Here is an 18,336-nt window from a genome sequence, read left to right as displayed (position 1 = left end):
AGCATCGTCAATTGTCGGGCGGCGACACATGTAAATAACTTCAAACGCAAAACAAATGCGAAATGAAAATAAAGAAAAGTGACAACAAACGACAAGGCCCTGCGGCCAAAGTACTGCGTTTGCCTGCGAAATTTTCATTTTGCTTTGGGCTTGGGTTTTTCATTAAAAAACTGATTATAAAAGTTCTTCAAGCAAAATGTCCCTTAACAGATAAAAATTAGTTTTAACTTAAAATAATAGAATCAGCCTATAACTAAAATATATGCCATGACTAACATGTTGATTTTTGTTGTAAAAAGTATTTTAGTACTAATATTTTTCTTGGGCTTATCACGAAAACCTTTTTTATTATTTTGCAACTTATTTATCTGTTTTTGTTACACAAATTTATTAAACACAGAACAAAGTTTATTAAGTTGTGTAATACAGTCATAGCTGATAGCATGGAAAATATATTAACTTTACTTTGTACACTGTATTTTTAGGTGCTTCGCTTTGTGAAACATAACTAATTGTCTAATATAGTTTTTTTGTGGTACACAATTAATTGTCTTAATATAATTCTTTATATTGTAAACATAAATACGAAGACATTTTAATTAGAATCGTTTAAATTTCCCTATGTCATAATTACAAAATTTTGCGCCTTTAAACCCAACACTGAGGAATGCAAGAAGGCAACTCTGTTTCAAACCCTCCCGCATACTCGAATATCTTGCTGAAAATCTTGTCAAATACCTTTGACAGTTGCCTTCAAAGGGAAATGCAGTCGGAAATGTCTGGGGCAGCAGAAGAAGAGGGCCGCGCCATCTTTTGATTTACGCCGTCCGGCGTGGAAAATTTTTTTGACGCACACACACACACGAAAATTCAGAAGGGAAAATCTGGCTACGCATTCCATGTAAATATTTGGAGCTGCGAAGCATCTGACAACTGTTGCCCTTGTGCAATGGCTGAAAAGTTCCATCGAAAAACGGAAAACGAAAATGAAAAGCGAGAAAAGTGAGAAAAGAAAAGCCCGGGCAGCTGGACAACAAATCAGCTTAGATGGGATGCCTCAATAAACTTTTACTTTTGTTACCAACTTTTCGCCTGCCGCCGGCAAAGAAGAAGTCAACTCGAATTCGTCCGCCTGTCTGTCTCATTCTCTGTCCCCTAAATTCTATTTTTGGACGGAGATTTGTGGCGTTCCCATTTCACTTTTTTTCAACATTTTTCCAAGTTTTTACCTTTGACGTTGCCTTAAGGTGGCACTAAGTATAGCGTCGTATATATTATGTTATATAGAGATCTGCAGACGTTTCGATCGTTCACTGCGTATTTTAGTGGTTGTTTTTGGCCTGCCCCTTTGATTTTGAACAGACCATTTATCATCTGATTAACTTCTGGAATTATCTTATGGGAGTTTAAGAAAAATATATAAATTTTTTTGCCCTACACGGAAACATATTAGTTGAAAACCTGTTTTAGAGCAGAGACCAATACCCTAGTTTTTCACAGTCCAAATTCTTTATGTTAAATTTTTTGAAAAACAATTTAAGAAACGTTTTTAAAATACATTTTTGTCTGTTTATGCTTTAAAAAAATAATTGAGAGTATATATAAATATACAACCCATATTGTTTAAATTTCTTCTTTGACAGAGTTGTTTTCTTTAATTTATTATTGTTTATTTATGTTTTAAAACAAAAATTTGAGAGTTATATAAATTATAGAAATATTCTTGGTATTATTGGTCTATTTATATTATAATTAAAAAGCGATGGCTTTAATAAATAGTATTAATTCCACTTCAACTAAAGAACTTGAAATTAAAAAAAACATAAAATGCTTTTGTTTAATTCACTTCATTACTTTTTTCCCCACATCGTTGGCAAAGTACGTAGAAAATGTCGTTTGGAAAATGCAAATTAATTGATTTGTCAAAGCTGTAAAAGCGGACGAAAGCAAGCGTAATACATAAATGAAATGCTAATAAATTGGCAGTTGAATAGACAGTACTGCTTTGCCCTTCTTGTCTGGGCTTTGAATTTGGCATAAACAAAAATGATTAATGCCCACATGGGGACATGAATGAACAGTATTTTAGAACAAAGACGAACAGAAGCCATCAATTGGCAAATGTCGCACGCACATCCATCATAATTATGCACATATTTAAGTTGTCGGAGAATATTTGACAACTTTATAACGCCGCGGTCCGAAAAATGTTGTGTTTGTTTCGGTTTTTTGCAAGATTTACAGGTTTTTAATTAAAATCATTCCATGCGAATTTATCAAATGACGGACTGTCCAGTCGTCTTACTTTTTCATTTCGTTTTTCTTCCAACGCGCGTGGGCGTCATTTGCATTGGGTTTTTATTTTGTTTTTGGCCATTTGGTGCTCTTAATTTGCTTCATGTGTCAGATTTGGTTGTGGTGCGAATTTCTTTAGCGACAATTCCATTTATTTCTGGCCCGTTTGTTTATTTATTGCGATTTTAGGCATGTTTTACATTCAGCCCGCTTCTTAATTGAGATATTTATTTTCGGCGCTGGCGATGTTTATAATTTATGAATTTGATGGCTGGTAAATTGCATGATGTTTTCAGCTTAATGGAAAATTAGCTGATTTAATGAGGAGCGGCCAACGTTTTATGCGAAACGAGTACAAAACAAGAACAAAAGAAATAACTTTAAATTATGTTCGAAATTGCTAGTCATTATCATATTGTCTTATACATGTAAATATATTTTAATGTGTGGTTTAAAATTATTTTAATGATAAAAAAAAAATGATCTAAGGTTTAGTCATCATTTGTTTGATAATTTTGTTTGACAATAAAATAGTTGTATTATTTTTTTAATTTTAAGCAGCAGTTGCTCTAACATTTTGTGTAGTTTTATTGTGCAAAATCCCAAAATTTATTAATCACTGTTTGCACAAATGTTCACCACTCATCGCCTCCGACTGTGTTAAGTGTTTAGTTTTGTGCTTTTCATCAGTTTTTTTTTCACGTTTTTGTGTGTTTGATATTTTTAGCTTTGCCGGCCGGTATTTTGCAAATTATCAGAACAATTGAGGCAGTCCAAACAGTGCCATTTTGGGTGGGTGTTATCCAAAGAAATGCGCTTTCAAGGCCCCATCATATTTCAGTTTTTGAAGATTTTTTTGACATAACCATTTTGACCTCTACTTGAGCGTTAAGCTTTATTTATTCATGCGTCCCTAAGCCCAAGTCGAATAAATTAAAAAGAATAATGCTCGCCTTATAGATGCGTAGAATATATAACAATAAGAATGTGTCCGCAGTATATATTATGTATCTTAATGACCCTCATTCTTTTGGCGGTGGAGAGGGAAAATATCCAAGTAGCCGAGATGCCAAGATAAATAACATAAAAATTGCCGCAAAATATTTTCTAAATATTTGTATTTAGCGCAAGTTAAATAATCAGACAGATTACCAAAAACTGAACAACAGCACACAAACTACAGATTCAAAAGCGCCAGCGAAAAATAGCCAAACAAATATCTACACTTGTGGGCAATATAATAGTAATAATTATAAATATAATAATAATAATTGATGTTTGTTCTAAGGAAGTAACTTTTTATGGCTTGTCTTATTTTATCTTACTTAAATGAAAAACATTAAAAGAGCTAATTTGTTTTTACTTATTATCCTTACGCTTAAAGTCACAATATATCCACAATTTATTAATTAATTAGATAACAGAACATTTACATGATTTAGATGAATGACTGTGCAAATGAGAACTTGAAAGTGTTTGCTTTAATTAAAATTTGCCATTTAAAAGTATTTGTGTGAACTATTTAAACACCCACTACTGTAATTTTCGTAGAGCTAATACTACTCTTAAATTTTGTAGTATATGTAAATCCATGTGCAGCAGCAACTAACACCTGTAGCCGCGCATCTACAAAGTTGCTCCTGATTTAGCTGGTTTGCCCTGGCAACATTGCAAGAACCGAGCAAATACCTCCGCTAAGCTCTCAATTTTTCATCCTACAATGTTGCAGTTGGTTGGCTTTTTCCGTGGGTGTGGATGGCTCTTAACCTGCTGCTGCTGCACCTGTTTGCCCATTGAAGCGTTGAGCGTTGAGTTCACCCAGCCAGCTTGTTGTCATTTCCCAGGCAAACACGTAACTTTCCACATCAAACTTAAATTATGCAAATGTTTGCTTTAAGCGGGCGCAAAACAGAAAATTTCGGTACTCTAGGGGAAAAGAGGGAGGGGCGAATCAAAGAAAAAAGTTAAAACGCGACGTTGCAAATGGAAAAAGTGTGTACACAATACGAATTATGCAACCGGAATATTTGCCCAAAAATTCACAAAAGTTTAAATTGAAAAGTTTGCGTAGCTGAAATAAATGTGTTCAAATTAAATACATGCATTTTAAAGGCAATTACTTTCGCCGGTTTTTATTAAAGCACCTAACAAAAAAATTTGTTTATGTTTAAACCTAATTAATAAAATTAATTAATAGAATTCAATTAAAATAGTAATAATATTAATTGAGGCGTTTATTTAATTGGAAATTAACGTTTTAAAAAGTTCTTATTTATAATGTTCCAATCCAATGTTAAGAGGATTATTTCAGATCTTTTTTTTAGTTGTGAAAAGGATTATTTGTTTTTTACTGTCTTTTTTTACTTAAATCTTTTTTTTTGTGCGGTGCAGAGAATAGTTAACAAAGATATTTTTCTAAATGCAAAATATTTGCTTATTTTACACAATTTTCTGCTGCAGAGTGGTGGCTCTCTTAAATTGATGCATTCTGAAACGTCATCTCTAAATAATTGAATTAAGTCGACAACTGTCATGGAAAGCATTTGGCCAAGGATCATCCGAGTATCCCCTGCTAGCCCCCTGTGGTTTCTTATTCATCTGCATTCACTGCTTTTTCAGTGAACCTAATTAATTTTCGAAGAGATAATCAACTCAACTCAAAGTCCCGCTGGGTTTTTGTTTGCTTAGACCAAAATAACTGAAAATATTCGCTGGCACAAAAATAATGTTTGTATATATTTTGGCCGAATATGACACATTTTAAATATCTGTGCGCTGCTCTACTTGCGACTAATTGTTTGTTGGGCTTTTCACAGGGGAAATTTCCGGAGGGGCAAAGGTGAGTGGGTGACAAATGCCACAAAGTTCGCAATTGTGACAGATTCAAATGACGGAGATATTCTTGGCCTGACAGTTGCTGCTTTGGATGCTCAGATTCGGATGCTGCTTGCAGTCATTCAAGTCATTCAAGAAAATCGTGAAAAACCCCCAGTGACGTGCGAAAATTGCGAGTGAAAAGTGAAAATGAGTATAACCATTTTGGCTCATTTGTTTGGTAATTTTTGGTGGCTCTTAATAAAATGAGTAACAGATAAATTCTAAATAATTTTAATACTATAAGGATATCTAATTTAGTATCTTATGATCTTTAACTTGTAGCTCTTGATTTAATAATAAATTAAATCCTAATGCCTTGCGTAGCTATCTTTTTGTGATAACCTCTAACTTATTAGTAATTTGTCTTAATAAATGTTTTCTAAATAATTTAAATAACTTGTACTGCCAAAATATCAAATCAAACGTTATAAAATCATATTTAGCTTGTAGCTTTTGCTTTTGCTTTTCTGAAAAGCCGTCTCTGTAAACTGAAATTAGTTTCATATTTAAATTGCGCTGATTGAAAATATTCCTCTTATCACAGGAAATTCGCTAATTTGTGTTACCATTTTTGGTGGCTCTATTTAGAAATTTTTTGGCCATGATTATGATGTTTTTTGTCCTCTCAGCTTTTGGCGTCATCGGCAAACGGTTTACCTGCTAGCACAATTAAGTTTTCGGCACGTAAATGAATCATTTGAATGGCTTTTATTTGCTTTTCTTGCTCTCTCCCGTTTTTCCGCTTTTTCTTCCTCTCTCTCGGACTCACTCTGCATTTTCATTTCCATCTCTTTGCGTGGGCGAACGTTGCGCATACGCCCCGTTGTACGGCCGTCGGCTCGTGTTGTGTGCAATTAATAAATTTAATTAAGAAATAATGCACAGGCCAACTGGGCGTCGCCGTCGTCGTCTTGTGTCGCTCTTTCAAGTGTGAAAATTATGATTATTTTCTATATATCATTTTTGTTATTACGCGAAATTTAACATGCAAAATACAGGAAAATTTATACCTCGCCGCCGCCGACGGCGCTTTTAAACTATTTGGCTTAAATCATAAATCAAAGTGTGCACTGCATTGGATTGCTGGCCCACTAAGTTTTTAATTAAATCTCAATTGCCACACCATGCATCACCGCATTTAATCCGCGGCCAGCACACAAAGTATTCTATACGAAAAACGGTTTTATAGTAAATAATTTACAATGGAATTTCCAATGTGATTACAATATCGAATTTGTGTTTCACGTTTCGCATGAGCTGGTGCAGAAATTGCCATATTTCTGTGTCCCCAAAATGCAGTCATATTATTCAATCGAAATGACCCGTAGCACACGACACCGCCTGCCAAGAAGTGTTGTTTTTTTTTTGTTGTTCACCCGCCCCCTTCTTAATAGATACTGTAATGCCCATGACTGTATGACTGCGGGTGACGTGCGGTTTTGGTTTGCTGCATTGGCGCTGCGCCTGCTTTTGGCTGCCAGTGGGCAGATGGCGGTCAAAAACACGCCTAGCAACAGTTTGCACCAACACCAGGTGGGTGGCTTGAGTGGTTGTGTTATGGTGGCTGCAACTGCAATCGCAGTTCAGCTAAATAAATGGTGTGCAATTAGCCAGGACTGACATGGAAAACCTTTAAAAATTATAAACGGGAAATGGGTTTAAAAATATTAAATTAATTATTATTATTTACAAAACTAAAAACAAATAAATTAAAATGTCTTCAATAGTTAATTTTGTTTTTTAAATTTGTGTATTTTTAAACCATTGAAAATGCATTTTCCATTTGATTTTTTATTTGTTATTATGTTATTTTGAGTATAAACGTTTACATCTTAAATTTTAAATTTAAATTTAAAAAGTTTTAGATTTGAATTGAAGTAACGTATAATTGGCTCACATTTAATATACATTATTTGTGACACGTTTTCTTAATAGATCGTTAAATTGTCAAAATATTGTTTTACACATAACTTTGTGGAAAATAGCCATTGTTTATGTGCGCCTAGGACCAATTAAATGCTCTTTGGCAGACGAGAGCGAATAAAGAATATTTAACAGCTTAATTAAACGTTTAAATACTATAAGTACAGACACTTTGGTTTACTGCCCGTCCAAAAATAGTTTTTATTATTTTAATCACTTTAATAACAAAGTGTTGAGTTTCAAATTGATTTGTTTTCAGCCTGTGGGCAGGCCTTGAAATAGTTGAGAATCACTCGACTAAATGATTCAAGACATTTGAGAGTCCTGCCAATTGAGCAGCCCAACTAGTACCTCCTCAAACTGTCATAATGCAGTTCATCATCCTGCTGCCATGCAAAAATGCATAATTTCACACACACACACAGTTTTTGTGCTTTTATTTTATGGTTATGATTTTTGGGTTTGCAGTTTTGAGTCATCGTCGCCCGCTGTCGACTTATTGCGAAACTATGCGAATTGCAAATTTCGCTGGCTATTTTTATGGTCCTTATTGTGTTGGCATGCGCTGAGTGGCCAATAATATTTTCAATTATTTATTTCGCCGCTCGAGGGGCGGGGGGTTATTGCCAAACCGTTGAAACATGCGCCATGAATAATCCTCTACACAGCCAGCCTACGACAGCCCCCTTCGAAATTCGCCCCAATGTGCGGAACGTGCGAAAAACTTTTATGTTCTAAAGATTTTGCAACTTTGAACTTTCGCGGCGACGCGAACATGACGAAATAATTGCAATGGCAATCGCAATAGCAATCGCAAAAACTCTTGCAACACACGACCAACATTTGCTAGCAATTAATAAATTGAGTTCCCTTTTTGGTTTTTCTTTCTTTCTGGTACTCGTATTTTGCAATGTTTATGAATGAAAATACGCGTTTTCATCTCAATTGGGGTCCAATAAATTGCGATCACACTCGTGCGAATGCTAATTAATTTGTAGATCAAAAATTATGATTAGCGGCTAGCAAGCTGCATCTGCTTTCGTGTTTTTTTTCTCGTTTTTGGCAGCCTTGGAAAGTGCGTTGACCAACGTGGCGTATGCGCAATCGGTTGACAACCCACACAATCTTGCGTTCTGATGGTCCCCAAAAGAAAATCAGTTTTCCTATTATTCTGATTTTGATTCTGCTAAGACAAATTACATGCGTCTGTGTTCATTGGTTTTCTTTGCTAATTATTATCTTCTCTTTTTGTTTCGTTGCAGGTGAGTTTCCTTTGTGGCCAATCAATTGGAATCCATTCGAGAGTGAGTGGGTTCAAATATGTTCAGTATGGGGCACAGTAAAGCTTGCCTATGCAAATGCCGAATATAATATTATAATATTATATTAATGCTATATTAAAAGCTTTAAAGTAACTTTAAACTAGATTCCATCCTACATTTTTATTTAACTGAAAACAAACATAATTTATTATGTTACTAACTAACTAACTTTGCAAATTTGTAAAATATAAATGTAAACTTAAGTTCTTTTATCGTGAATATTTAAGTTAATGAAAGAAAAAGCTGTAAAGCGAAGATTATGATATTAGAACGTATCCTTTCTTATATAAAAGGGCTAAAACTTCCGTTTACAAAATAACAACTATGCTAATTCCATTATATATAAAGTAATCTTCAGTTCTTCATTCGTAAATTTTGTATGTTATTTTAATAAATGCAGTACTTTTATTATAAAGTCCCCAAGACTGGTTTACCCTACAGAATAAGGGAATTTCAACTGTATTAACTATGTTCCCACCTTAACGAGAGCCTTGTCCAGTCAAATCTCACCTCATTCCCATATTGAATGCCCTCGATTTTGGTGATTTGGTGGAAGGGAGTAGTATACATGGCCGTCTGGAGGCTTCTTTACAATATCACAACACAAACTTGACCGTCAGTGTTGCCAAAAATATTGTTGTGCTTGCCATTGGTATTACTTTTTGGAGTTTTGGGCAAAATGTTGACGTGCAAATTGCACAGGCAAAAGTTTTGCCCAACTTTCGTGTTGATTTTTTCTTATTTGCCGTCTGGAAGGAGAAAAGTCGACTCACGTCATTAGGGGCCACAAAATATTGCTGCTTATGCTGTTTGTTTGTTTGTTTTAGCAATGCGCGCTGTTTTGAATCGGAGAGAAGGAGAAAGAGATGAAAAGCCGATCCACAAATTCTCCATTTTGCCATGAATTATTCATCTCTCTCTCTCCGACTACGTATGTTCAATGTTTCATGCATAATTAAGCATTTTTGCAATTAAATGTGTGCGCGTGTCTGTCTGTGTGTGCAAGTCCAAAACCCAAACCTCCAACCAAAACCCTTTGAACTAACCAAACTTTACCTTGGCTTAGCGCTGAATATTTAACTAATAACTTGGCGACGTCTGAAGGATAAGCGTGAAAAGGTTTAATGGTTTGGGCGTTACTTCAAGTTTTCTTGGATGTTTCTGTTAGATATTTAATCAAACTTTGGCTTATTTAATCATTAAATATTTAATGTAAATAAGTTAAAGACAAAATCTTTTGAAGTGGTTGGCTGTTGCTTAACATTATAGTTGAAAAATTAAATAAAAACAGGAAGCAGACAGAAGGTTTCTCCCAAAAATATCAGATGATTCGCACTCAAATTATGTGAGACTTTAAATTGCTAAAATCTTGATGATTTTATCTAGATTTTTCCTGTAGCCGCTTGGATACTGCTACGAACCTATGCTTTTGTGATAAAACACAACAACACAATGAAAATATTTAGCCCTGAATTGTTTGCCAAAAAATGTTCATTTTCATCTCCTTTATGCTTCTTTTTTTTTTTGTATTTTTCTTTTTTTTTTTTGTTTTTGCCTGCTTATTATGCCTTGTTTTTTTCGCTCTTTCTACCAATTCTCTGTTGTTTTATTTTGTTTTTTGCCGGCAACAATAGAATAGAAGGCAACAACAATGGCAAATTGAATGTACAAAACTAAACATAACACACAGGCAGCCTGCCTGCGTCCGAGTTTATACGTGTGTATATATATATACTATATATATAGTATTTTTCACACAATAATGTGTAGAAAAACTTGCGAAATATTTTCCACTTGGCACGCAGCATGGCCAAAAGTCGTTTGTGTGTGTGTGTGCTTGTGCATTTTACACTTTTAATTTTATTTATTTTTAATTCGATTTCGCTTCGATAAAAACAGAAGGGATGCTCAACGTGAATCCGGTCAAGTGTTTAGTGTTTATTTAATTGGCAGGTTCTGGAGAAAGTTTTGAATGCTACTTGTTTATGGGTGAAGGTAATAAACTGGTTAAAACTAGATATAATAATATGGAAGTGAGAGACATGAGCTTCGATAATCCAACTTGCCAGCATTACTGAAAAATAAAATAAAATAAAAGAAAGCCAGCTGCAGTGGCCGAAAAACAAGAACCAAGCAAGCCTTCTTGAATATAAATAGTTTGCCGAAAATCTCTGCTCATGGGGGTGGATATAATTTGCATATTTTGTTGGGTCTCTAGTCGGTGCTATCATTGAAAATTCAATTTCAATTATTAGACCCGACTGTGTCTGTTTGTTGTTTGACGAATAGTTTGTGGACGGTGGCCTCCGGCACTTAAATGTCACATTTTCCTATGTGGCTCATTTTCTTGGCTCATATTTTCGCAAATTAAATTTTATTGAGCGTATCGTTTGGGCATAATTAATTTTAATTGAGGACACTACCCACACAGACGGCCACACCCTTTATAAAAACATGGTCGTTTTGGGTCTATTTATATTTGGTTTTTGGTAGGATGAACTCTTTCGAAAAGGGTATTAGTCTGTGAATATTGCTTACACTTTCCTGCAATATTCTACCATGTCACTCCTGTCTGACACTCTCTAATTAACTTTCAATTCAATCAGCCCAGTGTGTTGGGCAAAAATGCCCAACTGACCACTGCCCATTGTGTACTCAAGTGTTGTAACACTGCTGCAAGTGCATCCTGTTGGCAGGCACACAAGTGCACTTTGGAAAATAATGTTTAATTAGAGTTTGGAACATTTTTGTCAATCAGTTCAATTCAATCATGTCAAAAAGTTTTTATTTGCGTTTTAAAAGTCAATAAATGTTTTAAAATGTTGATCATAAAATTTAAATCATGCTTTACTTTAAAAAAGAATATTAATAATATATTTTACATAATGCAGTTTAAAAGCAGTAAAAGAAGTAATAAAATTATAATTAAAAAAGCAATATTACATTAAAAAAAAATGGTAAAAGGCACCTTTTAGAGAGATATCAAACCCAAAGAGATTTTCTTTGTGTTTGTGTTTCTTTCTTTTTTGCAAAAACTTTCTTGATTCTGTTGCTTTAAATTTCTCTAAGTGCACACACGCATCTCACGCATGCAGCTATATAAAAGACCAGTCAACATCGGTGGGGTCTTTGTATGCAAAACATGTCCGACAGCAGCCAGGAGCCAGCTTTTTGGGTGTGTGTGTATGTTGTTGCGTGTGTGCCTAGTGCCTGCCCAATTGACTTTTGCTGTCGAGCAATTGTTTGGTTCAGGTAGCAGCATCAGAGAACATCGCCGCAGCAACATTATTAACAGCAGAAGCAGTAGAAACAACAACAGCTACATCAGCACCTCAGCAACAACTGTATGAAAACTGCAGGCGTTGAAGACGTTGTTGCCGCCACTCATTTGCATGCAACAGTTGAACAAAACAGCTTTAATTCAATTTCAGTTGCTCTGCGCGCTTGGCGCTTATTAGCAGCCATTGTTCGTGAGGAAGGAGCAACTGCAGCCACAATCAACGCAATGAAACGTAAATATGTCAGCACAGGCAGCTTAATATCACTTTTTTTTCTACCTGACAATCACTGGTCAAAAATGCTCTATTCATTCAACGACAATTGAAAAAAGTGATATTTATTAAATGTTTTTGATAGTTTTTTTCCAATTCTTTTGAATTTAAAAGCGTTGTAAATTTGTTCAAAAAATGCTATAAGTAAAAATGTTTTTAATACTTAAATTTATAGCCAGAAGTCCTTAAACTATTCCATTATATTGTAATTAAAAATTGTTCATACACGTTTATAATTTTCATAAATAAAAGTTTTACTAAACTTACATTAAGAAGTCCTAATATCAATAACAAATTTTTTTATTTGTTTTTTCTTGTGCTTACTTAAGTTTTCACTGATCCTTAGAAGTTCTTAGAATTTTGTTTATATTGTCATCAAAAAATTTTCATGAATTACTTAAGTCAACTTATTTATTGTAGTTCTATATTTGATTAAGTAAAAAACAGTTTACTTTTCCAACATTTAATAGTTTAACTTCAAAGAAAAGAAATTTATTTTTAATTTTTAAAAATTATCACCTCTGTTTTTTCTGTGCAGCGTAGAACTTTAGTTTAAAGAATGAGATAGAGAGAGAGCTCGTCACATAATGCCAGTTAAGTCGATGACGCCCACCTATGTCACTCAGTCACTCAGTCAGTTGGCCAGGTAAACGTCACTTGGCCATTTCCACAGTCGAACCAGCAAACAATCGAACAGCGCCCCCAAAACATTAGCCGCTCGACCAGTTTGAGTTATTTGGTTTTTTGTTCATATTCAGTTTGCCGGGTTGCTCTCAACTCGCCGGACGCGATTTCAGAAGCATTTCAATACTTCTATCAATATACCTATACTGATAATGGCTAAATGAATCAGTTAACGATTTGTGTTATCGTTGGTGTTTGTTTACCGTGCCGATATGCCCAGTGCTTTTCAAACTTAAACTAAGCCGCAAAATAAACAGAAACAAAGCAAAATGTCCCAGAATAAATAAGTAAAAGTGATAAGAAGCCACACGAGAGCATTGAAAACCCATTGACAGGTGTGAAATTGTTTCATAAAATCAAGTAAAATTGTGTTGCACAAAATGCCAATTTACTTAAAATGAATTCAAGCATTAAGATCAATTAAAAAGTTAGAATTTGTAGTTAAAGTTCTAAGAAAAATGTAGAAAATAAACCCAAAGTTTAATATTAAAAGAAATCTGCAGTTGAGAAGAATATTGACAACTGAATAAATTAAAACTAAAAAACTAGAAACATTTTAAAGTTCTAAACAAAGTTGTACATAGGTTAAACAAAAACAAAACAAAGTAATCAATAATAACTAACCAAAGCGATAACTAGAGCCCTTGAGCTTATCAAATCCATTGAATGTTATGATAATAAATTATTATCTGAAGTCTACGGTTAAGAAATAAATTTGGAAATGGTAAATAAGTTAAACACTAACGTTCAACATACAAACAACAATTAAAAGTAGTGATGTATAGCTATAGTTTCAAATAAAATGCTGTTTCGTAAAAATAAACTACAAAATGCATACAATTTATTAAAACATGCTTCCACATATATATTTTGTATCATATTGAAAAGAAACTAAAAAAACCCACATAAATCGAACTTTGCCATGACTCATGCCATTGATAAGGCCAGAGGCCCAAAAAAATAAGTAACAAATTCGACCAAACTAATATTTCCAATTTCAATGCCAGTTCGAGTAGATATTTTGTTGATATTTCGCCGCAACTCTGAACATGCTCCTGAACTTGTTGTTATTGTTGTTCACATGTTGTTCGTTGTTGCTTGGTTGTTTGGTTGTTGTTGCCAGCTACCTGACACTTGTCAAGTTGCGATAACATGCGAAATTTCTGGCAAAGCTGCACCAAAAAGGCAATACCACTTTATGCATATTAAAAACTATAAAATAACGTTCGCCATAGATTGTTTTATTATAAATTGTATTAATCTTTGGTTCGACGAGCAAGTGGAAAAACAAGTTTTCAGCATTATGACCAAATCGGATGGGAGCTCATTCAGTCGTGCTTATTTACACAGAATAAATATTTATTTTTTATTTCGAAGATTGGATATATATCTTTAACTTTAAATTTCAAAATAAAAATATGTATGTTTTTTCGGGAAAATATCACAAAATTAAACTAAGCTTTTTTTGTTTGCTTTTTTTTTTGTTTAACCCTACACTAATAAATCTTTTTGTGCATCTGGTAAAAATTCTAAACTAATTTTTTCGCAGTGCATTCAAACGATCGACGCAGCTTCTTGGCTGCGGTGTACTATACTTTTAATTTGTGCTGTGCTAGTGATCGTTGGTACTAGTATTTTCCGCTGAAATGTTGTTGCTGGATGTTTTTCCCATTTAAATGAGTTTTGTCTATGACGTCTGCGTATTGTTTACAAATATACGTTTCAATTTGCAGCCTCATCTACATGTACATTATACTATACAATATACACCCACCCAGCGACACATGGCAAACGATTTTCTGTTTGTTATTGCTCCGATGTTTCCCCCACGGATCCATTTGATTTTCCTTCCTTTTTTTAGGGGTTCTATTTTTCGGTTCAGGTTTTTTTTATATTTTTTTTTGGGGAGGGAGCATTCATGGCGCTTGCATAATCCTCGCTTGTCGAAGCTGTCAGCGATGTTGCCGCTGCCACTGCAGCTGTTATTGGCATTCAAATGAATATGTAAACGTCGCAACTCGCAGATTGTTTTCGCTAAATCGAAACAATAAACAATGGCAGTGGTCACGATCCGAGGTGCAAAAGTCATTAGGTAGCACGTTTCTAATAATTCAAATACAACTGCTTCTTTCAGGCAAATGAGTCACTTGATAAGACATACAAAAAATTATTAAATAAATAAATTACTGGTTAATTTGATATAAACAATTTGTTAAAGGGTTGTAAAAGAGATGAACAATTTCTGTAAAAGATTTAAACCTGAGAACACTACAATCGTTAACTTGACTTTTCACATGAAAAGAATACTTTAAGTGCATTTATTTAAAAAGGTTACATATTTAGGCACTACACAATATAATATAAATATAATCATGGGAACCAAATTAGGAGGATCTTGTTTTCAAAAGGATTAAAAATAAACAACTTTTGCAAGAAAATCTAAATTTACAGGCTAAATTTATGGGTGTAGCTTATTTTATGTTATCCTAAAATATTGTTTGAACCATGAAAAAATATAAGGTTAAGCTCGTTCTAAAAAATATGAAATCGAAATAGTAACCAACTCTTTCAAGGGAAAGCAACTAATGATTCTTTGTTTATTAAATTCTGGAGCTAATTTAAATTCAAAGTAAGCGATGCAGTTTGTAATCTTTAATCTCAGATTAGTTTTTATTATAACCAACATATTATTCTTTTAAGCACTTTTTAACACTTCAAAGGGTATGTTTCTTTTCCCGTGTACCAAAATGAATTTCAAGGATAAATTTATTTCATTCACATTTTGATTTATTGCGCGGTTTGGAAGATAAACTGCAAATTAAAGCTAATGTTTATGCAGCCGCAGACAAATTGCCAGGTTAAATGCGAGAGCCTCGTACGACAAGCATCGATTATGTCGAATTGTAACGTTAACAGCATCCTGTTTCCTGTCTTGCCAAAAGGAAAGGCCAAAACAGACACACTACCACACACAGATACGCAGAGAAAGGGAGGCAACCTCAATGTAGCATACTTTGCGGCGCGTTGATTCGTGTATGGCTGCTGGCATACAGCATACATAATTGATGTTTACTCTGAAGTAACCATTCCAAACTACCACACACACATACACACACCCACACACACTTTTGCGGCTGCGGAAAACTGGGCTACAACTTCCGCCGCCACTTCCGCTCCTCTCCGAATGATTAGTTTGGCCATGGAGTCCTAGTCCCTCCTTTTGGCCATGAAATCAAACTAAGTGCCTGGCCCAAAGTCCTTTATTTTTCAACTGTTACGGCTTGCAAGACTTGACTGTCTATATGTGTGCATACATATATATATATATTTATATTTATTTAGTTTTCCCTTTCAAGGTTAAATAGTTTTGTCAACATCTCTGGAAAATTGTTTAGTGTGTATTTGTTCTATTTATTGATTCATCAAGGGGCTGGCATGTATACTGTGCTTTGATTATAATTTATTAAATAGCAACAAGTGATATGGAAAATTTATGTAGGTGAAACCTACTTTTCTTATCACTTTTTATTAAATTGATTATATACTTATAAATGATAACTATTTAAATAATACAAAAATAATTAATAATTGTTAATTAATTTTCAAAAGCAGTGGAAATTGGCAGTATTTAAAGTAATATAAAAATCGTAGACATTTAATTTATTTTAAATTTCGATCTATTATACTTATGGTGTAATTATTAACATTATGTTTTTTAATTTTTTAAAGGTTATAGTTCTAATAGCACTATATGACAGGTATTACCGTTATGTTAATATAGCTTTTATATTTATTTTCCACATTTTTATAAAAGCGAAAAACATTTAAGTGTGTTACACTAATGTTAGTTTATAGACTTTTCGTACACATTTTAAGTATTACAAAACTTTGTGTCTATTTTATTTCGAGCAAATGGCCAATTCCGCAATTGTTTTTCTATTTTAGTTGAAAATATTTTAAGCCAACTAATTCTGGGCAATTTCTCGCCTGCTCAATTGTTCTTTCCGATTCATTAATTTTCGCTTTGAAGCAGCGGCGGTTTCCTTTTCATTCTCAATTCCTTTGTGTCAATTCAATTGTTTTGTCATTGCCTCGGCAGCAGAAGCAACAGCATTGCGCATACGCCCAGTTGACAAATTGTAATGGCCTGGGCGGGGCAGGGTAGTGGGCGGTGAGGGTGGGTGAAGGGTGAAGGACAGCAGAGACTCCCTGATGGGAAGAAGGGGGGATTTGGGTAACGACGTCTTGGCCAAGTAAAAACCACTTGCATTCGCTGGCTGCTGGCGCGAAAATAGAATTTGGCAATGGCTTTGGTTGGCCATCCCCCTCGTCGTCCGCCAACCGTTCATCTCGAAACCATGTGCCTGCGTGTGGACATCATGTCGCGCCACCGCACACAGCCAAACTCAAACCAAAAGATTGGGGCAGGCATCAAAGGTACACGTGAAAAAAATGGAGTTCGTTTCTAATTTAAAAAAAAAAATAACAAAAAATTTAAAATCTGTGAGCTGAACTTATTAAATAATTTTCTTGTACTTAAAGCTTTGCACAAAGCAAAGTAAGAAACAATGCGGGTTCATTTTATTGATTTAATTTGAATTTAATTGTTTAGTTATCTTACATAATACAATATCTATAAAATAAGTGTGGGAAAATATTTTTTAAGTGTTAAGAAATATATTATAAATATATATTTGAATGTCAATTTAAAATTAAATTTATTTTATTTTATTTTACATTACTATTTTAAATTTAAGAAAAATTCTTAAAACTAGATAATTTTTTTTGAAAAGCCATTTATTGTTTCTCATTCAAACTCTTGAAATAAGTTAAATTTAATTATATCATCATATCGCCAAGGTGGCAGGATAAGAGTTTTTTCTGAACACCTTTTTAATTTTTGAATAGTTAGAAATTCCCTATACTTTACTGTGTATCCTGCTGCCGAGCAGCGTGTTGTTGCAAGTCGGTGGGATGGCTGGTATGTTTGTTTTGTTTGTTTGTTTGCTCGCCTGTTGCTGCTGCTGCTGCCTCTTTTCCTGCTGCAGCTTTTCTTTTGCTCTGGCGCTCGCCTTAATGGCCAATAAATGTCGCAGCGAATGCAAATGCAAATGCCTCGCTCGGCACAGTTATCCATTTATTTGCGTAGCAATTTTAAATTTAGTTTAGATAAACAAACAAGACGGAAAGCAGAGGAAAATCTGAAAGTGTGACAGTTTTTCGTTGGCCCACGCAGTGCTAGCGAAAGAATATTTGGAGGCGACCTAAATGCGATCTAAAATCTCTAAAAATATCCAAATTCGGACAACGACTATGTAAGCGCAAACCTTTTTAAGCTACCCAAAAATAAATCGCTATCAAAGCAAAAAGGAAACAGAAATTAGTGCCAATAATAGAAGGACATTTGACAAGTGCATGTCAGTCAGCAAAGAGATTTTGGCCATTATGCTGGGATATGGGATTTGGGACTTGCGACTTATTTTTAACCGACGATCGGGTCGAAAATAGTCGCCTGATATCGCCGAATATTGCATAATGTGAGGCGTGTCTGGGAATGTCGCTTTCGCATGATGCAATGCCGCAATGCCGCCGTTTGCCAAGATTTTCGGCGCAATTTCACAGTTTGGCGATCTCGAATTCGCATTACTGTCGCCACCAGTTACGAGTAAGTGCAGCAGTACAGC

The 18,336-nt window shown here is 34.4% G+C and overlaps 1 protein-coding gene and 1 long non-coding RNA gene across 5 annotated transcripts in view; one reads left to right on the top strand and one right to left on the bottom strand.

Moving 5' to 3' along the window:
* The window catches only part of LOC128259068 (AF4/FMR2 family member lilli), a 47,835-nt gene that overhangs the window by 15,595 nt on the left and 13,904 nt on the right, over positions 1-18,336 (top strand). For 2 of the 3 annotated variants that reach the window (XM_052991200.1, XM_052991198.1), the window contains exon 2: positions 8,358-8,399. The exons of the other annotated variant lie outside the window; for it this stretch is intronic. In XM_052991200.1, coding sequence (XP_052847160.1) covers positions 8,358-8,399 — 42 coding nt within the window. The remainder of the gene's footprint in view (positions 1-8,357; positions 8,400-18,336) is intronic. 3 annotated transcript variants of the gene reach the window in all.
* LOC128259088 (uncharacterized) overlaps positions 1-18,336 on the bottom strand; it is a 46,869-nt gene that overhangs the window by 20,203 nt on the left and 8,330 nt on the right. The gene's annotated exons all lie outside the window — the stretch shown is intronic.

Source organism: Drosophila gunungcola, assembly GCF_025200985.1.
Source record: "Drosophila gunungcola strain Sukarami chromosome 3L unlocalized genomic scaffold, Dgunungcola_SK_2 000005F, whole genome shotgun sequence".
In the NCBI taxonomy this organism is placed as follows: Eukaryota; Metazoa; Arthropoda; class Insecta; order Diptera; family Drosophilidae; genus Drosophila; species Drosophila gunungcola.
This window is presented reverse-complemented; position numbering and strand designations above follow the sequence as displayed.